At 37.9% G+C, this 25,124-nt stretch overlaps 1 protein-coding gene across 1 annotated transcript in view; it reads right to left on the bottom strand.

Annotated features, from left to right (window-relative positions):
* The window catches only part of LOC150090420 (kinesin-like protein KIF11-B), a 336,901-nt gene that overhangs the window by 129,132 nt on the left and 182,645 nt on the right, over positions 1-25,124 (bottom strand). Inside the window, exons 10-11 of the mRNA XM_090390308.1 lie at positions 13,907-13,995; positions 4,183-4,270 (exon numbers count right to left, since the gene is read on the bottom strand). Coding sequence (XP_090246434.1) covers positions 4,183-4,270; positions 13,907-13,995 — 177 coding nt within the window. The remainder of the gene's footprint in view (positions 1-4,182; positions 4,271-13,906; positions 13,996-25,124) is intronic.

The raw sequence follows: 25,124 nt of genomic DNA, 5'->3' as shown, positions 1-25,124 counted from the left end.
AATTTCCAACTTGTAATTAAAAAATTATGAAACATTGGCATACTTCAAGCAGAATTCAAAAAAACCCAAATTTTTCCAAAAATTAAAAAGTTTACACCTATCAGTATAGCTTTGCCATATTTGAAACCACCTATCAGGTAACAGCACTTCACCACAGGGTCGCATTAACACTGGCCAAACTGGTCATGGCCAGGGGCCTCATTTTCAGTGTAAATATTTTCTAAAGTAGTGATAAAAATTTCTAATAGTAAACCAAAAAATGTGTAATATAAAAGCATACTTAAACTTAACTTGTTAAGTTTAAATTTTATTCTTATACTTTTTATTGTATAATAAAAAAGTTAGGTTTCTATTATTACTTTATTTTTCAAGTCAAAAAACAAAACATTTTTCACCTCTTATTTTACATTTTATCAAGGAATTATAGTAGTAGTAGTGGCATGTGATGCAAGAAAGCAAGTGTATGAGCTTATGCAGCATCAGCCAAAAAAAAAAAAAAAACACCATACCATTCCCTCCAAATGCCTGTCCAGTTCCTCCTTAAATTTATTTAACCTGTCAACTTCCACAACGACAGATGGAAGTTCGTTCCAGCAATTAACCACCCGCTGGCAAAAGGCAAATTTCCGCACATCTATTCTACATCTGTCTTTTCATAATTTGAATTTATGCCCCCTTAGGTTCGTAATCTGAACAAGTGGAAGGATCCCATCAGAATTCAGTGTGCTCAACCCATTCAAGGCCTTATACACCTCAATCAGATCACCGTGCAGGTGCCTAGTCTCCAGCCACTGCAATTTGCAGAACTTAAGCCTCTCTTGGTAAGAGGATCCCTTCATTCCCCTCACCAATCTTGTTACCCTTCTCTTTACACGCTCAAGCAAATTTACATCCTTCCTAAAATGAGGCATCCAAACCTGTACATAGTACTCAAGGCATGGCCTGACCATTGCCTTATAGAGGGACAATCACCTTTTTCCTGCTAGGAAAATTCCTATATATCATTAACAAAACCCCATGACCTGCCCTGGCCACCTGTCTGCATTGCTCAGAAAACTTCATATCTGACTGCACAATTACTCCCAGGTCTTTTTCATTTTCTACCACCTTAAGTGTAATACCACACAGTTGGTATGTTTCTCTGGAGTTACTTCTACCCATATGCAGTACTCTGCATTTATCAAGGTTAAACTTCAGTTGCCACTTCTTAGCCCATCTGCCCAAATTATCTAGATCCTGTTGCAGTAGCACACTGCCATTACTGTCATTAACAACCCTGCCAACCTTTGTATCATCTGCAAACTTCGACATTAAGCCTGATATACCTTCATCAATGTCATTGATAAATATACAAACAACAGTAGACCCAACACCGAACCCTGTGGGACTCCACTAATAACATTAGTTCACGAAGAGCAACACCCATTGATTACCACCCTCTGTCTTCTTCCACTTACCATCCTTTTATCCATTGTAGCAACTTACCCTTAATACCATTCTGCTCCAATTTGTACAATAGTCTTCCATGCGCAACAGTGTCAAAAGCTTTCCTGAAATATATGATATCAAAATTATTTTTTGCATCCAATTCCTTTGTAACCACATCATAATATCCTATCAAATTTGTCAGACAAGACTTTCCCTTAACAACCCCATGTTGTGTCTGAATTATTGCTGCAGTCTTGTCTAGATGATCCTGCAGTGCATCTTTAACCAGTGACTCCATTATTTTACCCGAAAGAGAAGTTAAACTTGCTGGTATGTAATTACTCATGTCACCCTTCGATCCCCCTTTGTGAATTGGGGATACATTTGCACATCTCCAGTCTGTGGGAACCTCCCCTGAGTCCAAGGATGCTCTCATAATTATGGCTAAAGGTTTGCTTAGTTGCTTTGCCACCTCCTTTAATATAACTGGATAGATCCCATCCACCCCAGGTGCTTTTTTGTGTGTGTGTGTGTGTGTGTGCGCGCGCGCGCGCGCACACACACACACACACAGTGTCCCAGGAGAAAAGGTAAATATTCCAGGAGGTGAAAGGATAGGTCATTTTAAGCAAAAAAGTTCATATATACATGTACCCTATTGCGAATGGTTTCTGAGATAGAGGCATTTGAATATTTATTTTTCAAGTGACAAATTTGGAACAGTTTATAAATTTTCAAAAATGCCACCATCAACTTCAATGCACTTTTCTACTTTCATGAGAACATGGCATGTTTCTTGTCTAAGTGTATCTTCACATTCCTTTATATGGGCAACAGCATCCGTTATGTGAGTTAGCAGATCATCTCTTGTATCCACCTTTCTTCTGTACACTTCACTCTTCATTCAACCCTATAAACAAAAATCTAATGGGGTTAGATCTGGAGATCTTGGTGGCTAGTTAATGGCACCACTACGACCAATCCACTGATTAGGGAAAATTCAGTCCAGGTGTTGCTTCACACGTCTGGTAGAATGGGTTATTGTTATTCAGTTTTTTAGGAGCATTAGCAATTAAGGCCATATTGCTCCGGGGATATGCGGTGGTCATTCCCTGACCTTTCCGCATCCTCCGTATTTGGTGGTCACGGGCTCGAACCGCGGTCTAATCAAGAAGTGTGTGCTACGCACTGCTGCTCCTGCCCACCTGGCTACGGAGGCACCTTGAGAATGGAGTAACAAGTTACGAAGCTTTAAAAATAGGAATGAAGAGAAGATTTTGAAAACTAATTTTTTTATATGATTGAAGATTCCATGGAAGTGTAAATACATTTCACCATAATAACCCACAGCATTCCAGCTGTCGGTATTATCGCAAATTCAATAAGATCGAGTTTACTATCCGTTTATGATAGACTGCACTAACAGAAAAGCCCAATAAACAGGTGACTGCTAATTGTTTTAAACAAATAATAAATCTATAAGCAATTTGCGAGCTAGCAGATCATCTCTTGCATCCACCTTTCTTCTGTACACTTCACTCTTCATCCAACCCCATAAACAAAAATCTAATCTTGATAAACAATTAAAAGGATTTGAAATAAAAAATATTGCAAAAAATTTTATTAATGAAAAGGTAACATCATGAGAGATGAGAAAGAAGCTCTATTGTTTATTTAGGCATTTCAATAATAAAGTCTGGTAAAGTAGTCTCTTTTTTTCTTGGCGTACAAGTCTTTGTAGCATTGAATACCATCTCGTAAAAGTTGCCATATCTTGATGCTACGTTCAACGTCTGGATCTCCATTCATAATCACTTTGCAAGCCATGTCAACCCCCTGAAAAACTTTCTCCAATTCTTCTGTTGAAAATTCTTTTGGTGCCACTTCAGTGTTATTCACTTCAGAATTGTTTTATTGGTGCAAGGGCTACTAAGGCCATAATGCACCTATTACAATATTATTTAGTACAGGTTTGAAATAGAGCTGCATCATCTAAGTCATTTGCATGTTGGTCAATGCAGTCAAGTACATTGACAGCGTCCAAATGAGTTTCAAATGAGTCCAAAGTTTCGAATCCCAAGTCTTTTCCAATCTTCACAATGTCTTTGGCAATTGTCTGAATTTGCGATTCAAAACAAGTGAAATCATTTGCCAAATTGGGCAAAAAAAAAGCTGCCAAACAGAACGCATGTTGTTGGCAATGATTTCTAGCCAAGATGCAAATATATTTTCGATTGTATTTAAATGGGTAAAAAATAAATTGTGAAATGAAAAATTTGAAAAGCTATCACAATAGAGTTGGCACTGCAGCATACATGTACGCATACCAAGCTACGACAATGCAGCATATATACGTCTCTAGGTACTGAATGAGTTTTAATATGTACAGTAAATTTTTGACCTAAACTTAATTGAAAACCATGTTATAGTGAAACCTGTGCTGTTTGAAGCCATGTTAATTGCTATATATATATATATATATATATAAATATATATATATATATAAATATAAGGGGTCTCAAATTTAAACATGGCCAGGGAAGGGGCCTATTTCATCCTTAATCCTGCCCTGCTTCAGCATATTTGAAACAATTAGGGACACCACCACCACTGCTGTGTTAAGCATGATAAAGGATGCTGCTCAACAGCCTGAATCTAAAATTCACTGTAAATCAAGCAACATTTTGCCAGTTTCAAGGGGCAAACTTAATAATCTGCATTGAAGGGTGCATTATTTGAGATATGATAACTCACCTTCTCCATCTCTTCTTTAAGTGCTTCAATATGAGCTTGTCCTTCTTTAATCTCTTCTGTTTTATATTCAAGATCAGTCACCATTGCACTTAATGTGAAAGAGAATTAAAATAATCACATTCTAAAATGCAAATCAATTTAAAACAAAAGAAAACTACATATCATTTTATCTGTTATTTAAATATTACAAGTTTGTACTATTAATGGCACAGCCATTAATATGATAGTAACTGTATTTGTAATGGGCCGTGCCGTCATTTTTAAAAGTGGATACAAGTCCTATTATAGACAAAATAATCTAAATATGCTTAAATAAGAAAAAAAGTTTGAAATGTCAATTATGTGGTAGTGAATACAGAATACAATTACTACAAAATGTCTCATTGGGAGGGTCAAGATACAAAATGTCTCAAAAAGAGGTTTGTCATTTCATTTTAGGGAAATAATTCAAATACACAGCTAAGATATTATTATTGTTTACAGAAGCAATAGTCTGTGGCATGTGATGAACTGGAGCAGATGTTCAAGTCGTTAACCATTTGCTTTTAGATGTTGTCCACAGCAGCAAACAACTGAATACCAAATTGTTCCCACTTGTTTAATTTCATTCTTTAATTGCTGTAGCATTATTGGTTTTCTAAAGCACACTACATCCTTCAGTTTTCCCCCCAACAAGTTGAAGTTGTGTGTGTGGAACATCCAACGCTTCCCCATTAGCTTATCTACCAATCTGTGAAATGATTATCAAGACAGGCCCTTACATCATGATGATAATGTGGGGGTTACTCAATCACATTGGTATCAAACTACTTCATCGCCATATAATTCAAAAATGGAAGGCATTACATGTTACCAATACCTGTTCTGTCAGGAAAATACTGTCACTCAATTTCCCTGAAAGACCAGACTAACTTCTGGTTAGTTCACTGCCTTCTCTAAATGAATGTCTGGATTATCAAGGGATCAATACACATAATTATGATGGTTTGCTATAGCACTGAGCTTAAGCCTCATTCAACAAATCTTGTTTGAAAAACCTTGCATCCTTATTCACCTTTGCTTTAAGTCAGTGGTGAGCAACTCTTTTTGGAAGCAGTACCTCCAATTCAAGAGGGAAAAAACGTTTTCAGGCTACATTATAAATGATGACTATATATTTTTTTACAAAATGACCAATGCAGTCAATTAGTAAAATTGACTGCAATGGTCATCATTGCTTCTACTCATCCGCAAGGCCATATGGCACAAATTTTTCACGAACCTTGCTTTTTTCTAAATCTTCATGCAGAATTTGATTTCTCTCATTCATATTCAACTTGCATCAGCCATTCTGAGAGTCAAATGACTCTTGTCACAATTTTGCAACTGTCTTCATTTCTTCCTGAACTTTTGCAATTCTACCTTCACTTCTTGGATCATCAGGAACCCAGTTACATTCATCTTTGTAACACACATGCACACACACACATGGTTTAGCGTTTCATCACCATAAACAGTTTTTAACATTTCGTACATTTCTGTTGCAGATTTCCTCAGTTTAAAGAAAAATTTGGTATTCCTTTGTTGCTCCATTTGCAATGCAGCAACAAACATTCCAATGTTCTTCATGTCTTCGCTTAAAGTGTCTGATGTTTGAAATAATGCTGGAATACACTTTAGCTTTCATCCTTGCCCAAGATCACTACAATGCTTTTCTTTTCCACTTAAGCTGGTTGGACTCTGTTATTCTTTCTTTATTCTGAAAGCTTTCACTTTGGATTATTTTTCCATTTTAATTATTTCATTTCCAACTACTGTTAATTTTCTAACTATTTCTGTAAGAATAAGACATACTGTGGGTACTTTTTTTTTTTTTTTTTTTTTTATGAAAACCCCAAACACGAAAGGTATCAAAACCTATAGTACATAGTACCGTGCATGGGTTGAAGGATATGTATGGGGGGAGGGGATGCCGGAAACTTTGCTCTAGAGACTAAACATGGGTTTCACCACTTCAAGCCTCCAATAAGCAAAGTGGTGGTATTTCACCAGTTGATGAAAGTCATCTACCACCTGGGACTTGGCTTAAAGCTTAATCAAAGCAGGATTGAATCCTAAGGTTACATGCAGTTTCCTACAAGAATTAATCTTCAGGAATGCATCATGTAATTTTGTCTTGGATATCTGATTAAAAAAAAAAAAAGGTGATAGCAGCGGCCCCTCACATCATCTAAAATTCTACTTGCTTCTCTGTCCTGCATTGAATCTTCCACCTACTTCCTTTTCTAATTAAAATTTAATTTTCATTCTCTTTACTTTTTTTTTTTTTTTTGCAACTGTCAACATTGTTCCTTTTGCAGGGGAAAGAACCACACCTGAATGCTAATGTGGTGTTAAATCAGGTAACAATCACCCCTACTGTCTTCGTTGATTGCAGAGACTTAATTTCCAGTCTACTTTCATCTGATCCCAAGTTTAGTGTATTTTTTTTTTTTTTTAATTTTATGTAAACCCCAAACACGAGAGGTATTAGAACCTATAGTACTTAGTACTGTGCTTGGGTTGGAGATTGAGACGATATAAGAAGATATTTTGTTGACATTGGACTTGAACTTCTGTAGACTGTAATTTTCAGGAAATATGTATGAAGGAAGGTTGTTCCAGAAAACGGCAGTTGAATGAATAAACGAAGAATATGAAAAGTTGGTTCTGTGAGTTTGAAGTTGGACAGTAAATGGATGTTGGCTGGTGGCAGCACGTGTTCGGACTGTTTTCAAAGAGAGAGCAGGAATTATAGAAGCCAATCCAGAAGAACAGTGCCCATGGAAGTATCTGTAGAAGAGGCATGCAGCAGAAACAGTACGTCTCTGAGACAGTGAGTGGAAAGACTGTTAGAGATGTCATTAATTAACCTAACTGCCCTCTTCTGAATGGAATAAAGAAGGCTGAGAGAAGTTTTGGGGGCACCATCCCAGATGTGGGAACAATATTCCATGGCTGGGCGGATTTGCGATTTATACAGAGTGAGCAGCTGTTTGAAAGAAAAGTAATGCTGAGAACGAAAGAGAAAACCAAGTTTTTTAGATGCAGAGGAAGCAATATTTGTAATGTGCTTTTGCCAGAAGAGATTAGAAATCAGGGTAATCCCCAAAAGAGATATATCATTCTGCCTAGAAATCGGAGTGTCAATAAAGATAAGCATAGGAGCAGAAGAATCCTTTTTGCGAGATATAAGACAAGACTGAGTTTTAGAAGGGTTGAAATCAACTAAGTTGTCTTTGCCCCACTGGAAAATTACCCGAGGGTCGGCATTTAAGGAATTGGTAGCAGATTTTCGAGAAGTTGAAGCTGATTGAGCAGGACAAGGTTTCTCAAAATGGAAAGTGGAATGCAATGTGCTATCATCGGCAAAACTATGGATAGGATTTCCAGTCAATGGAAGAAGGTCATTAATATACAAGAGGAAAAGAGTGGGAGCAAGAACTGAACCTTAGGGGACACTGGCATTAGTGGAGAAGTTAGAAGACAGAGAGCCATCTACCATCACCCTTAGTGAGTGATCAGAGAGAAAACTGGATAACCAATTACTAAAAACAGTTGGCAAACCATAAGATGGAAGCTTGTTTAGAAGACCTTTATGCCAAACACAATCGAAAGCCTTTGAGATATCAAGAGCAACTACTTGTGTTTCACCGAACCTTTCCATTGAATTAGTCCATAAATGGGTAACATAAGCCACAATATCACCAGTGGATTGACACTGACTGAATCCATACTGGCGATAGTTGATCAGACGGAAGGTTTCTAGGTAGTTTAAGAGTTAGCGGTTAATTGATTTCTCCATTACTTTAGAAAGAGTAGAAGTAATTGCAATGGGACAATAATTGGATGGGAGGGAATATGTCACCCTTTTTTTAGGAACTGGCTGGATATGAGCTAATTTCCAAGCAGAAGGAAAAACACCTTTGGAATAAGAAAGTGAAAAAAGGCGGCAAAGAATAGGAGTAAGTTCAGGAGCACAAGTTTTGAGAACAAGTAGAGAAATACCATCGGGACCTGGAGTTTTCTTAGCATCAAGATTTGTCAAAATCCTTCTGACATCCTTCTGATGGAAGACCACAGGAGGCATTGAATGGAGCGTGTTGGGAATGGTGGGAGGTGTTTTACCAAGATCATTAATACACGAGTTGGAAGAAAAATGGGATACTAGCAGGTCAGCTTTATCCTTGGCTGAAGTGACAACAGAACCATCTGGTTTGGACAGAGGTGGGAGCAGAGATGGGCAAAAGTTGTGGCCATTCCTGGGTTGGGTCGCATCAGGTGATTGTTTTCTATAGTTTCACTCATTTCTTGAGCTTAAAACACTGATATGCTTTTTGTTTCAACTTAAACCATACAGGAAAGAATTAACTTCTCATGTATGATTATTTCCACACCGCAGTATGTACTTTAAGCTTAAACCTACATAACAGTATTTCTAATTCAGTAATATTACTGAATTAGAAATAACTTAAATTAGTGCAGTGGCATCATTTTCATACACAGTAAACCAACAGAAGTTGTGCAGTGGCACATTACATAAAAAACTTTGGTTGGTTGGTTGGTTTACTGTGTGTAGAAATGATGTCTCTGCTAGCAAAATTCCTAATATATTTGACAAAACTCCATGACCTGCTCTGACAGCCCATCTGCATTGTTCAGAGAACTTCATATCTGACTGCACAGTTACCCTCAGGTCTTTTTCATTCTCCACCTCCCTGAATGTATTACCACAGAGTTGGTACGTTTCTTTTGGGTTACTTCTACTCATATACAGTACTTTGCATTTGTCAATGTTAAACCTCAGTTGCCACTTCTCAGCACATCTGCCTAACTTTTCTAGATCATGCTGAAGTAGCACACTGTCTATAGTGTCATTAACAACCCTGCCAACCTTTGTATTATTTGCAGACTTAGACATTAAATCTGACATACCTTCATTGATATCATTAATAAATACACAAAACAACAGTGGGCCCAGCACCAAACCCTGGGGAATGCACTAACAACATTACTCCACGTAGAGCAATGTCCATTTATTACCACTCTGCCGTCTCCCACTCAACCATCCCTTTATCCAATGCAGTAACTTGCCCTTAATGCCACACAGCTCCAATTTGTACAGCTGTCTTCCATGTGCAACAGTATCAAAAGCTATCCTGAAATCCAAGTATATGATATCAAAATTATTTTTTGCATCCAGTTCCTTTGTGACCACATCATAGAATCCAATCAAATTGGTCAGATAAGACTTCCCCTTAAACCCATACTGTGTCTGAACTATTACTGCTATCTTGTCTAGGTGATCCTGTATTACCTCTTTAACCAGTGACTCCATTATTTTTTCCGGAACACAAGTTAAACTAACAGGTCTATAATTATTTGTCACCCTTTGAACCCCCTTTGTGAACTGGGGATACAACTGCACATATCCAGTCCATGGTGACCTCCCCTGACTCTAAAGATGCTCTCATAATTATGGCTAAGGGTTTGCTTACTTCACTTGTTGCCTCCATTATAACTGGATAGATCCAGTCCACCCCCGGTGCCTTCTTTGCGTTTAACTTCAACTATTTCTCCTCCACTTTTCTCTCAGTTATTACAAAATCACTTAGCTCCCTGTTAGTTTGATAAACTTCTGGCATTCCCCTCATTAAATAACTCCTCATGTGTGAATGTAGATACAAAATACTCATTTCAGTTTATCAGTTACTTGAGCAGGATCATCAATAGTCGAACGTTCTATGTTAAGTAAGCCAATCTGATTCATCCCCCTTCCTTCTAGAATTTACATAAATAAAGAACTCTTTGCTGTTTTTCTTTGCATCCTTTGCCCAAGATTTCTCGTAATCTGCCTTGCCTTCGCCTGCCTAACCTCCTTGTGACTTGATTACAGACCAGCTTATATCTGCCATAGGCTTCTGTGTCACCACGTCTCTGATATCCCAACAATATCTGCCTTTGATGTCTTGATCAACACTTCAAATTCATCAATTTTATTTACTATACTTCTAGCATTTGTGTACATTCACTTGTTCTTACTCTTAGTTACCCTAACACAGCCATGTATTTACTTGTTCCATGACAACTCCCAGCAGCACTTGAAGTGCCCAGCAACTTGCTCTATAGGCTGCTGTCCATTACAATTGAAGCAGTGCAGGAATCACTTTTGCTTCTCCCTGCGGCTACTGTTAATCTTTTAGTATGTGAATCCCCCCCCCCAATCTAGCAGTTTTCCAACCCATCTAACACTGCCTCGATGGCATCAACAAATATTCTTGCACCCTTCCTATTTAAGTGTATCCCATCACTGTAGAAGCAATCTCTCCTGTTAACAAGCTCAGACCACGCTGAGAAAAATTCTACCCAGTGAGTCTTGCACAAACTCTCCAAGGCTGAACTGATTGACAAGGCTCTCATCATATACTCTGTCCTATCGTGTCTGGGCACAATTGCAGACACTTCCAAATTTAACCCTAACTCATGACTTTTCCAGCTTTGACCTGTACTTGTCTTCACACCCAACACATAAAAAAAAGAGAGAGAGAACAAATGTTTAGTTTGCTTTAGTGTGTCGGTTCAATTGTGTTACGTTGCACAGCAAAGGGAAAAATTATTTCATTATTTATGTCAGGGATAGCGAAATTTTTTTTTTCTTTAGAAATCGTGAAAATGATGGTTAAATGCAAACAAGTTGCACTTTCAATAAGCAAAAACTTGAAATCATTAAAAAAGTTTGAAAACTGTGCATCCGTTAAATCTTTAATGAACCATTATAATGTTGGTGACCAAACCATCATAAAAAATAAAGGTAAGCTATTAGATTTAAAATTGACATCGAAAAAAAAAATAAAGGGAAGAATTGTATTGGACATGCAACTAGTGTGTGGTAAGTTTTTTTATCTATCGTCATATTTTTTTTACGTAGGCTGCTGAACATTTTTGGATACAAGTCCCCGACTTACGTAACTTTGAACTTGCTTCAATTTTTTTCACTCAAATGTTTTTTTTTTCTTTTTTAGGATTGTAAAATTTAACAGTAAAATAATAATAATAATAAGCCATGAATAACGGTGATCATGGCACGCATCAATTACACAAGTGAGATATGGAGTAACAAGCTTAAAAGTAAAGATTCTTAAAAGTTATTTAGGTTTTGTTTTTTTTTTAATATATATGACTGAAGATTTCAGTGAAGGGAACACACATTTCACCATAATGTAAAATCCCACAGAATTCCAGCTATCAATATTATTGCAAAGGCAATATGATAAAGTTTACTATCTGTTTATAATGATTTGCACTAACAGAAAAGCCCAATAACAAGGAAAGTGCAAATTGTTTTATGGTAGTGACCTCCAAAATTGGGTTTTAGTAAAATGTGAGCTCACATGGGGTGATAACAGCGAGTTTTCACCTTAACACAGGGAAGTTCTTTACAGAAAATTTAATTTTCACCGTTATCATGGTGCCGATTAAGAGAATATGTGACAGCAGTACTAGTAAATCTACCAAGAAAAGGAAAGCGATCGATTTGGATCAGAAAATTAAAATAATAAGGATGTATGAAAAGGGCCAAACATTAACAAGTATCCCACGGAATTCAGATTTGTCGGTGTCAACACAATAATAAAGGACAAAGACAGAACGCAAGATGCAGTGAAAGGATCAGCACCAATGAAGTCAACTATGATAACTAAGGCTACCAAATACATATCAGTTCTTACTGTACAATTTCTTCATTTTTTTTCTTTTCTTATGTGCCACTCCAGCAACTTCACTGCTGTCCCCAGATATATTTTTAATTAGTTCAATTAAAAACTAACTTTTTCTATATATGTATATAACTAACTAATCGAAAAATATAAAACCTGGAACTTATCTCTTACACATGTTGGGGACTTACTATATTTTTTGATTATCCGGGATTTTTTTTTACCATCTATCCCGGAAAATCAATCAATCAATCAATATCTCTCTCTCTCTCTCTCTCTTCCCCCCCCACAGGTGTTCAAAGAAAGTGCATCACCTAGGAATTTCGAATTTCTAACCCTTTTTTCCCCAATGGTATGTTGCATTAATGACTAGCATCACAAATAGAAATATAAACAAAAGATATTTATTAATAGTTAAGGCAAAGCTAAGTAATATTTGACAGGTGCTCTCAAAATATTCCAAAATGATGATTTGCAACCTTTATACAACAGTTTTGGTAAACACGACAATTATGGCTGAAATGTTATCAGAAACTCTCAATTTACTTCAGCTTATCATTTTAAATGGGAAAACAAAATGAAAAGTTCACCAGGCGCAAACTAATATTTAGTTGAACTGCCTCTGGCCTTGATGACAGCAGCACACCGTCAAGGCACTGACAAGATCAATTTTTGAAGATAGATAATCAACTGATAGTTCAGGTTCCAAACATGAATTATGGCTTCCTGAAGTTCACGAAGGGTCTTTTGTTTTTTTCTGGCAACTGCAGATTCCACAGAATGCAACAGTTCTCTACAGGATTCTGGTTCGGGCTGTTTCGTGGCCAGCTAAGAATTGTAGTGGCCATTCTTCCAACCATTTTTTCACCTGTAACAAATGTAAACACATTACTGTCAAACCTCTAATGCAGAAACTAAGCTAAAGTAACTACAGAAGTGCCTACTTACACTTTTCGCCCGGTGACAAGGAGCAGTCTTCCTGAAAGATGCAGTTATTTGGCAGGTTGAAATGGTCTCTAATGGTTGGCAGCAATTTGCCTTCCAATATCGCCAAGTATCCATTGGCATTTATGGAACCTTTCATAAACTGCAGGTGCCCTACCCCGCAATATGAAATGCACTCCCCATATCATTTGGCTGGTAGGGAATTTCACTGTAGACACCATACAGTTCAGATGGCATTCTTCACCACGTCTACAGCAAATCTTTTGTCTCCCATCAGAAGGTTTAATTTCTTCTCATCTGAGAAAATCTGACTTCCACTGCTCCAGGGTCCATCTAACATGCACCTTACACCAAATAAATCGGGCCTTTTTCTTAGGAAAATGGGCTACAAGTCCATTTTTGAAGAGGTGTCTGCTGACTGTTACTGTACTTGCTACCACTCTTGTATGTTCTTCCCATTCTCTTTTCAGCTCAGAGGAAAAAGCTTTACACTTTTAAAGGCATATGCTCTTCAAAACACGGTCCTGGTTTGGTGTAGAGACTCGTTTGCATCCATTTCCTTTTTTCCAATCAGCAGAACCAGTATTTTTGAGTTTGGAAAGAAATCTACTCACTGTCGACTGATTACAAGACACTCCATAAGCAATATGACAGGAAGAACATCCTTCCTCACGTAAAGCAACAATAGCACTCTTTCTTTGTGGTGTCAACTGCACATAACTCACCATCCTGACACAAGCAAGGAATGACTAACTCTTGCAGAGAGTGTTTATATAGCTGATGCAATATTATGTCATCACCTACGTGTATCAATCTTATCTGATGCAATCTGTAAGAAATATTGCCATATACTTACGTTATTCAGGGTGATGTACTTTCTTTGAACACCAGTGTATATAAAATATTTTTTAGTAAGTATACTCTAACGGGCTAATAATACTATACTTACCTTCTGATTTAACTATCCTCCAACAGAAAGCCAGAAAGGAACATAACTGACAATTTAAGAAAATTAAATTACAAATGCTAAAACTCCGAATACTTACGAATATATTTCCCCATCAACATAAATGCCATGTTTTTCCTTTGTTGCCATTAAATCTCGTCGCAATCTTTCAATTTCATCTGTATATTCCTGTATAAGAAAATTATTCTAAATTCCCTCTTCTGCAAATTAACACTGATTATTTTGACCTTGTTTGCTATATAAATTTTTTATCATTGAATTATAATCTTATTTGCTATATAAATTCAGGTACAGAAAAAAAAAAAAGCATTTAAATGGCTATCCAAATAAAATAATCAAAAGAAATAAAACATACAGTAGGATATAAAACAGGTGCAAACAGTTGAATAATAAGTTGATCATTGAATTAGCATTAGTAGAGCCATTTGATGCAAGAAAGCAAGCTTATGCAGCATCAACCAAAAAAAAAAAAAATAAATAAATAAATAAAAAATAACCACTTCCACTTCACCCCTCTGATCATTCGAAATACCTGTCCAGCTGAGCCTTAAACTTATTTAGGCTATCAACTTCCACGACAAGGGATGGAAGTCTGTTCCACCAACCAACCACCCGCTGGCTAAAGGCAAATTTCCGCACGTCTATCCTACATCTGTCTTTCCTCAATTTGAATTTATGCCCTCTCAGGTAATTATTCTGAGCAAGAGGAAGAATCCCATCAGCATTGAGCATGCTTAAACCATTCAAGGCTTTATACACCTCTATCAGATCACCTCGCTGGTGCCTAGTTTCCAGACACTGTAATTTGCAAAACTTAAGCCTTTCTTCGTAAGAGCACCCCTTTGTTCCATTCACTAATCTTGTTGCCCTTCTCTGTACTCGTTCCAGCAGCTCTACATCCTTCTTGAAATGAGGCCTCCAGACCTGTATACAGTACTCCAGGTGTGGCCTGACCATTGCCTTATACAAGGGAATAATCACCTCCATCTCCCTGCTAGAAAAATTCCTATATATCATTGACAATACACCATGAGCTACTCTTGCAGCCCGTCTGCACTGCACAGAGAACTTCATATCTGCCTGCACAACCACCCCCAGGTCCCTTTCATTCTCTACCACTGTCAGTGTAGTGCCACAGAGTTGATACGTTGCTCTGGGGTTGCTGTTTCCCATATGTAGTACTTTACATTTGTCAATGTTAAACTTCATTTGCCACCTCTCAGCCCATCTGCTCAACCTTTCCAGATCCTGTTGCAGTAGCATAGTGTCAGTAGTGTCCTTGACAACCCTGCCAACCTTCGTATCGTCTGCAAACTTTGACATTAAGCTTGATATACCATCATCAATATCATTTATAAATACAGAAAACAATAATGGACCAAATACTGAACCCTGAGGGACTCCACTAATAACGTTAGTCCACGATGAGCAGTGTCCATTGATTACCACTCTGTCTTCTCCCCCTCAACTACCCCTTTATCCATAGCAGCAATTTGCCTCAAATGCCACACTGCTACAATTTGTGCAGCAGTCTTCCAGGTGAAACAGTATCAAAAGCCTTTCTAAGATCCAAGTATATAATATCAAAGTTATTCCCTGCATCCAGTTCTTTTGTGACTGCATTATAGTATCCAATCAAATTTGTTAAGCAAGACTTCCCCTTAACAAAACCATGCTGTGTCCGAGCTATAAATGAAGTCTTGTCTAGATGATTCTGCAGTGCTTCTTTAACCAGTGCCTCCATTATTTTACCCTAAACAGAAGTTAAACTCACAGGTCTATAATTACTTGTGTCAGCTTTTGATCCTCCTTTGTGAATTGGGGTCACATTTGCACATCTCCAGTCTATGGGTACCTCCCCCCACAGTCCAAGGAAGCTCTCATAATTATGGCTAAGGATTTGCTGACTTCCTTTAAGTTGCAACAATGGATAAAAGGATGGTTAAGTGGGAGAAGACAGAGGGTGGTAATCAATGGGTGCTGCTGCTCTTCTTGGACTAATGTTATTAGTGGAATCCCACAGGGTTCGGTGTTAGGTCCACTGTTGTTTTGTATATTTATCAATGATATTGATGAAGGTATATCAGGCTTAATGTCAAAGTTTGCAGATGATACAAAGGTTGGCAGGGTTGTTAATGACAGTAATGGCAGTGTACTACTGCAACAGGATCTAGATAATTTGGGCAGATGGGCTAAGAAGTGGCAACTGAAGTTTAACCTTGACAAATGCAAAGTACTGCATATGGGTAGAAGTAACCCCAGAGAAACGTACCAACTGTGTGGTACTACACTTAAGGTGGTAGAAAATGAAAAAGACCTGGGAGTAATTGTGCAGTCAGACATGAGGTTTTCTGAGCAATGCAGACAGGCTGCCAGGGCAGGTCATGGGGTTTTGTCAATGATATATAGAAATTTTGCTAGCAGGGAAAAGGAGGTGATTATCCCTCTGTATAAGGCAATGGTCAGGCCACGCCTTGAGTACTGCGTACAGGTCTGGAGGCCTCATTTTAGGAAGGATGTAGATTTACTTGAGCATGTACAGAGAACGGCAACAAGATTAGTGAGGGGAATGAAGGGACCTGCTTACCAAGAGAGGCTTAACTTCTGCAAATTGCAGTGGCTGGAGACTAGGCACCTGCGCGGTGATCTGATTGAGGTATATAAGGCCTTGAATGGGTTGAGCACGCTGAATTCTGATGGGATCCTTCCACTTGTTCAGATTATGAACCTAAGGGGGCATAAATTCAAATTAAGAAAAGAAAGATGTAGATTAGATGTGCAGAAATTTGCCTTTAGCCAGTGGGTGGTTAATTGCTGGAACAAACTTCCATCTGTCGTTGTGGAAGTTGATAGGTTGAATAAATTTAAGGAGGAACTGGACAGGCATTTGGAGGGAATGGTGTGATTTTTTTTTTTTTTTTTGGCTGATGCTGCATAAGCTCATAAACTTGCTTTCTTGCATCAAATGCCATTGCTACTACTACTACTTTGCCACAACCTTTAATATAACTGGATAGATCCCATCCACCCCAGGTGCCTTTCTTATGTTTATCTTCAACAATTTCTCCTCCACTTGACTCTCAGTTATTACAAGATTATCTAGCTCACTGCCAGAGTTGAATACACCTCTGGCATTCCCCTTGCTGAATAACTCCTCATGTGTGAATGTCGATGCAAAATATTCATTTAGTTTGTTAGCTACCTAAGCAGGATAATCAACAGTTGAACCATCTATATCAAGTGGACCAATCTGATTCATCCCCTTCCTTCTAGAATTTACATAAGTAAAGAACTCTTTGCTGTTTTTCTTTGCATCCCCTGCCAAAGATTTCTCGTAATCTGCCTTCGCCTGCCTAACCTCCTTTGTAACTTGGTTACAGATCAACTTATATCTATCATAAGCTTCTGTGTCACATGTTAATTTATATGTATTCCATGCATTTTTCTTCTCTGCCATATTTCTCATTAGTTCATCTGACATCCATTTATGTAAAGCCTAGTAGCTTCCAAGATAAGTTTTTTTGAATGCTTCCCATTTTGAATTTGCTGCTGGTAACATCATCAGTTGGTTCCACTGTATAGAATTTAAATACTGTCTCATACCATCGTAGTCGCGTTTACGAAAGCAATAACCCTTCCCTTTACCCCTAATGGTAGTTACCTCTTTGAGTAAATCCCACTTCAGCACACTGTGATCACTGCCACCTAGTGGTTCCTCTATCTGCAGATTCTTAATGCATGAAGAATCACTACTGATAATCAAATCAAGAGTATTACTCCCTCTAGTTGCCTCCCAAACATGCTGATGTAGAAAACAATCATCCAATAATTCCAATAAAGCCTTGCTAGTGTGCGAGTGACCAACCCACAAATTCCAGTCAATATCTGGGAAATTAAAATCCCCCATTATAAGACTGATTTACTGACCTACTATTTCCCTGTATAGTTTCTTATTATACTCATCGGAGTCATTAGGCCTATAGCACACTCCTACTCTCAATTTTGATCTCCTAATGCTTATGTCACACCAAACTGACTCGACACTGCACTGTCCAGCAATGTCGACTGGCTTCACTTCCTTGGATTTTATATGTTTCTTAACTAATAGCATAACCCCTCCTCCCTTCCTATTTGTAGACGTTGTACCCCCCAAATTCCAGTTCTGCATTCCTTATATCTGGGTGACACCACGTCTCTGATATCCCAACAATATCCATCTTTTATGCTTTCAGCAATACCTCAAATTCATCAAATTTATTTACCATACTCCTAGCATTGGTATACACGCAAGTATAACATGCACCTGTTCTTTTTCTTAGCTACCCTAACACAACCCATGTGTTTACTTGTACTGCAATGACTCCCAGCAGTCTCCGAAATATCCTGCATCTTATTTTCCAAGCTTCTGCTAATTCCAATAGAAGCAGTGCAAGAATCACTTTCACCTCTGCATGTGGCTACTATTAAACTATTAGTCCCCCCAAGCTAGCAGTTTTCCGACCCACCTAACACTGCCTCGATAGCATCAGCAAATATTCTTGCACCCTTTCTATTTAAGTGTATCCCATCCCTGTTGAAGCAGTCATTTCTGTTAACAAGTACAGACCAGGCAGAAAAAAACATTCTACCCCTCGAGCCTTGAACAATCTTCCCAGGGCCGAATTGATCGACAAGGCTCTCATCATATACTCCCTCCTATCGTGTCTGGGCAGAATTGCAGACACTTTCAAATTCAACCCTAATTCACGGCTTTTTTTCAACAGTGACCTGTATTTGTTAAGTAATTCTGCCGGTCTTCTACTCTTAATATCATTAGTGCCAACATGTACAACAATATCACCTTTTGTGCCCTTAAGAGATGATATCCGTTCTACAACGTCATCAACCTTTGCCCCTGGCAGACATACCCTGGTCCACCTATCCTTTTTACAAAGCATTTTCCCTGTTTCCCTGACAATAGAGTCACCAAGCTTTAAATTATATTTTCCCATTTTCACAAGCTTTAAAATTATAATTTAACATCCAGTCCACTCTCAGAAATGCAGAGCCTTAGATTTTGCCTACAGCAAAGTAAACTATCATGCCACGTATAAAACCTGGTATGTCTGCGGAATAAATAGTACTAGACGCATAAAACCTAAAGAAGACGGGAAAATTGAACATTTTCAGACTGACCACCACAGGATATGGAGGTGAGGTACAATGATATTTCAATGTGATACATACCCCCATAGGACTTTGAATCTCCTATTACAGTTTGCTGTCATATATGTAAACCAGCTTGTTTATTTAAAATTAAGTGAATATATTCAAAAAAATTACTCTCATTATTCCAAATTATTCACCAAGTAATTACCTAAAGTTAACGTAGCAAAACTGGTATAGAGATTACAGAAATGGGTATGTATAATACATTCCTCTAGTATGGCTATATGTCTGCTCAAAACCCCTGAGAAAGTAGCAGATGTATGGCCATGAGGGAGAATGTTAATTTTTACTAACTTCTGCTAATTTTCTCCAATTTCTCCAGTATTCTCTAATTCTCCAATTTTCTCTAAAAGTCTAATCTTCTTTAAATTTACATTAATTTTGTTGTTTTATATGTATCTATGTTATATATAAGGCTATCCACACCATGGCTAGATTTATATATAATTAGCAGGTTGGTTGGGGTCATCACTACAAACCTGATGCTCCTAAGTAGTACAATAATTTTAAAAAGTAGTAATGTATAAATAAGTTAAGTACATATATAACCCATGCACGTATAATGTCTAACTGTCACTGAACAATAGCATTAACATAGGAGCTAATACTCTCATTTACATTATTTAAAAATATAAAAGATTAGAAATTTTATAATACCATATTGGTGGACTAATAATAGAATAGCAATTGCTTAAAAAACGGTACTCACCTTGAATAAATCTGCAGTGGTATATGGAGAAGCGGTGGTTGAATTTATTTAGGTTGAATTGTTAGCTAAGAAACTAGGGGGGGGGGGGGGATGAAGAAAAACGGAATTTAAAATAAGCGCAAGGAGGTAGATGTGTACACATCCGATCCTTGATTGTCATTGAAGAGGGAAGAAGTAATCTGAAGGCTTGAATAAAATAATACGATTTTTAAAAATTTAATATTTAAATCTAATTGTCATTAGACATAATTCCAACGTGCACGCATGCACTATGGTCATAATTTAAGTATCCCTATTCAGAGCTCTCTGTAAGTAACAAGTGGAATGTCACCAAAATTAGTAAACTATTCAAGGCACAGGGAGAAGGATCCCATGAAAAAAAAAAAAAAAAAAAAAAAAAAAAAAAAAGTTAAAAAATCTGCCGATAGAGGATAATATATATTTTTTCTTTTATGGAAACCCAAAACACGAGAGGTATTAGAACCTATAGTACTTAGTACCGTGCTTGAGTTAGATGTTGAGAAGACGAGAGATATTTTGTTGACATTAGACTTGAACTTCTGTAGACTGTAATTTTCAGGAAATACGTATGAAGGAAGGTTGTTCCAGAAAACAGCAGTTGAATGAATAAACGAGGAAGATAAAAAGTTGGTTCCATGAGTTTGAAGTTTGACAGTAAATGGATGTTGGCAGCAAGTGTTCGGACTGTTTTGAAAGAGAGAGTGGGAATAATAAAAGCCAATTCAGAAGAACAGTGCCCATAGAAGTAGCTGAAGAAAAGGCATGCAGCAGAAACAGTATACATCTATGAGACAGCGAGTGGAGAGACTTTGTTAGAGATGAGCCATTAACCTAACTGTCCTCTTCTGAATGGAATCTAGAAGCCTGAGAGAGGTTTTGGGGGCACTGCTCCAGATGCAAGAACAATATCCATTGTAGGGCGGATCTGCGATTTTTACAGAGTGAACAGATGTTTAGAAGAAAAGTAACGCAGAGAGCAAAAGAGAAAACAAAGTTTTTTAGATGCAAAGGAAGCAATATTTGTAATGTGCTTGTGCCAAGAGAGATTAGAAGTCAGGGTAATCCCCAAAAGAGATATCATTTTGCTTAGGAATTGGAGTGTCACCAAATATAAGCATAGGAGCAGAAGAATCCTTTTTTGCAAGATATAAGACAAGATTGAGTTTTAGAAGGATTGAAATCAACTAAGTTCTCTTTGTTCCACTGGAGAATTACCTGGAGATCGGCATTTAAGGAACTGGTAGCAGATATGCGAGAAGTTAAACTGATTGAGCAGGGCAAGGTTTCTCAAAATGGAAAGTGGAATGCAATGTGCTATTCTCTGCAAATCTATGGATAGTATTTCCAGTCAATGGAAGAAGGTCATTAATATACAAGAGGAAAAGAGTGGGGGAAAGAACTGAACCTTGGGGGGGGCACCATATTAGTGGAAAAGTAAGAAGACAGAGCCATCTACCATGACCCTCAGTGAGCGATCAGAGCAAATACTGGATAACCAATTACAGAAAACAGTTGGAAGCTTGTTTAGAAGACCCATATGCCAAACACGATTGAAACATAAGATGTCAAGAGCAACTGCTTGTGTTTCACCAAACTTTTCCATTGAATCTGTCCATAAATGGGTAACTTAAGCCAGAATATCACCAGTGGATCGACCTTGACAGAATCCATACTGGCAATCACTGATCAGACAGAAGGTTTCTAGGTAGTTTAAGAGTTGGCAGTTAATTGATTTCCTCATTACTTTAGAAAGAGTAGAAGTAATTGCAAAGAGATGATAATTGGATGGTATTGATTTCTGACCCTTTTTAGGAACTGGCTGGATGTGAGCAAATTTCTAAGCAGAAGGAACAACACCTTGAGAATAAGAAAGTGAAAAAAGGCAGCAAAGAACAGGAGTAAGTTCAGGAGCACAGGTTGAGAACAAGTGGAGAAATACCATCAGGACCTGGAGTTTTCTTAACTTCAAGATTCTTCAAAATCCTTCTGACATCCTTTTGATGGAAGACCACAGGAGTCATTGAATGGAGCGTGTTGGGAAGTGCTTTACCAAGATCATTAATACACGAGTTGGAAGAAAAATGGGATGCTAGCAGGTCAGCTGTATCCTTGGCTGAAGTGACAACAGAACCATATGGTTTTGACAGAGGTGGGCAAAAGTTGCAGCCAATAGCTTTGGCAAGAGACCAGAGAGAGTTTTATAAATAACTAGTCTAAATGCAATAAAACTTGAACAAAGGAACAAACAAATAATAATTCCAAGTATTGTAGGATTAGCAACATTCAAGTTTCCCACACTATATAACAGTTAAAAACAGTAAGAAAGATCGTGGCACATTATCTGATAGAGCCTCGCAAGCAATAACATGGAGCAAACCCATACCAAGTGAAAGTTGGTCTTTTACATGGTATGGGTATACTTAGAAAGGTACAGACAATTGCATTTTTTTTTTTTTTTTTATCTTGAACCAACATTTGATGTGAGCTTCCATTTTTCAAAGGGAACCTCACAGGCCTGGTACCAATAATACAGGATAAAAAGCCACTTCTGATTTCCCTACATACACCACCACACAATTCACATACAAATGCTGTTAATTTCTTCACTCCTGAAAGTGCTTGTTATTTGTTATTTGGTTTTTAGGAGCATTAGCAACTAAGGTCATATTTCTCCGGGAAATGCGGTGGTCATTCCCTGACCTTTCCGCATCCTCCGTATTTGGTGGTGACAGGCTCGAACCCCTGTCTAATCAAGAAGCATGTGCTACGCACTGCTGCTCCTTCCCACCTGGCTATGGAGGCGCCTCCTGAAAGTGCAGTAATCAGAATCTTACCTGACAATACATTCTGGTCTACTGTCAGGAAATAACAGGAAATGAATAATGATAATTGTGCAAAATCCCAGCAATACCATTAACATGAGGAAAAAACAGACCAAAAGATCAACAGTAGCTGTAGGCAGAGGCAAAAGTTATTCTTGCACTGCTTCTATTGGAATGAGCAGCAGCCTAGAGAGCAAATTGCAGGTGATTTCAAGAACTGCTGGGAGTCATGGAACAAGTAAATACATGAGCTGTGTTAGGGTAACTAAGAGTAAGAACAGATGCATGTATACTTGCATATACACCAATGCTAGAAGTATAGTAAATAAATCTGATGAATTTGAAGTGCTAGTTCAAGACATCAAAGCCAGATATTAGTATTTAGCATTAGTAGAGGCATATGATGCAAAAAGCAAGCTTATGCAGCAATAGTCAAAAAAAAAAAAAAAACCCCTGCTCCCATTTCACCACTCTTCGTTCCAAATACCTGTCCAGCTCAGCCTTAAATTAATTTAGGTTATCAACTTCCACAACAAAAGATGGAAGTCTGTTCCACAACCAACTACCCGCTGGCAAAAGGCAAACTTCCGCACATCTATCCTACAACTGTCTTTCTTCAATTTGAATTTATGCCCTCTCAAATGATTATTCTGAGCAAGAGGAAGAATCCCATCAGCATTGAGCATGCTCAAACCATTCAAGGCTTTATATACCTCAATCAGATCACCTCACTGTTGCCTAGTCTCCAGACACTGTAATCTATAATTACTTGTGTCACCCTTTGATCCTCCTTTGTGAATTGGGGTCACATTTGCACATTGTGAGTCCATGGGTACCTCCCCTGAGTCCAAGGAAGCACTCATAATTATGGGTAAGGGTTTTCTTACTTCCTTTGCTGCCTCCTTTAATATAACTGGATAGATCCCATCCACCCTGGGTGCCTTTATGTTTATCAACAATTTCTCCTCCACTTTCCTCTCAGTTATTATTAAATCACCTAGCTCACTGCCAGAGTTTACTTCACCTCTGGCATTCCCCTCCCTGAATAACTCCTCGTGTGTGAATATAGATGCAAAATACTTATTTAGTTTGTTAGCCACCTGAGCAGGATCCTCAACTGTTGAACCATCAATATCCAGTGGACCAATCTGATTCATTCCTTTCCTTCTAGAGTTTACATAGGTAAAGAACTTTGCCGTATTTCTTTGCATCCTTTGCCAAAGATTTCTCATAATCTGCCTTTGCCTGCTTAATCTTCTTTGTGACTTAGTTACAAACCAGCTTATATCTATCATAGGCTTCGATGTCACCCATTTGTATATATCCCATGCATTTTTCTTCTCTGCCATACATCTCATTAGTTCATCTGACATCCATTTAGGCCTAAACCTTGAACAGTATTTCTTAGTTGGTATGTAAAGCCTAGGCTTCCAAAATAAATTCTTTGAATGCCTCCCATTTTGAAGGTATTCAAAGAATTTATCTTGGAAGCTACTATATTGATGGGATATCAGAGAGAGAGAGAGAGAGAGAGAGAGATGTTACAGAGATATAAGCAGTAGAGAATTAGAATTTGGGGAGTACAACATGTACAGAAAGAATAGGCAGAGAAGGAAGAGAGAAGGGGTTATGCTGTTATTTAAGAAACAAAATCATCTAAGGAAGTGCATCCAGTTGACATTGGTGGACAGTTCAGTGTTGAGTTAGTTTGATGTGATATAAACACAGGGAAAGGGAACATGAGAGTAGGAGTGTGTTATAGGCCTAATGACTCTGACAATTACAATGAACAATTGTGCAGAGATGAGTGGGCCAGTAAATCAGAATGTTTTGTAATGGGAGATTTTAACTTTCCAGATATTGATTGGAAAGTTGTGGATTGGTCACTCGCACGCTGGGAAAACTTGTGGATTTATTGGAGGATTTTTTTTCCTACAGAAACATGATCAAGAGGCAACCACGGGGGAGTAATACCTCAACCCGATTATCACCAGTGATTATTCATGCAATAAGAATTTGCAGATAATGGAACCACTAAGTGACAGTGATCACAGTGTGCTGATGTAGGATTTACTTAAAGATATAAATACCACCAGGGACAAAGAGAAGGTTTTTGCTTTCATAAAGGTGATTACAGTGGCCTTAGACAGTTTTTAAATTCTATACAGCGGGGATCAATTGATGTTAAAAAACAGCGATTTCTAAATGGGAAGCCGTCAAGTAATTAATCTTGGAGTTACCAGGCTTTTCATACCAACTAAGAAATACTGTTCAAGATTTAGACCTAAATGGATGGCAGATGAACTAATTAGGCTCGTGGCAGAGAAGAAAAATGCATGGGATGCATATAAATTACCGTGTGACACAGAAACCTACGACAGATATAATCAAGTAATCAAGTCACAAAGGAGGTTAGGCAAGCAAAGACTGATTACAAGAAATCCTTGCCAAAGGATGCAAAGAAAAACAACAAAGACTTCTTTTCTTATGTAAACTCTAGAAGGAAGGGAATAAATCAGATTGGTCCACTTGATACT

The sequence above is a fragment of the Mastigoproctus giganteus genome, chromosome 2 (genome assembly GCF_048544385.1).
Source record: "Mastigoproctus giganteus isolate SK-2022 chromosome 2, ASM4854438v1, whole genome shotgun sequence".
Lineage (NCBI taxonomy): Eukaryota > Metazoa > Arthropoda > Arachnida > Uropygi > Thelyphonidae > Mastigoproctus > Mastigoproctus giganteus.
Note: the sequence above shows the minus strand (reverse complement) of the source record. Positions and strands in the feature narration are given on the sequence as shown.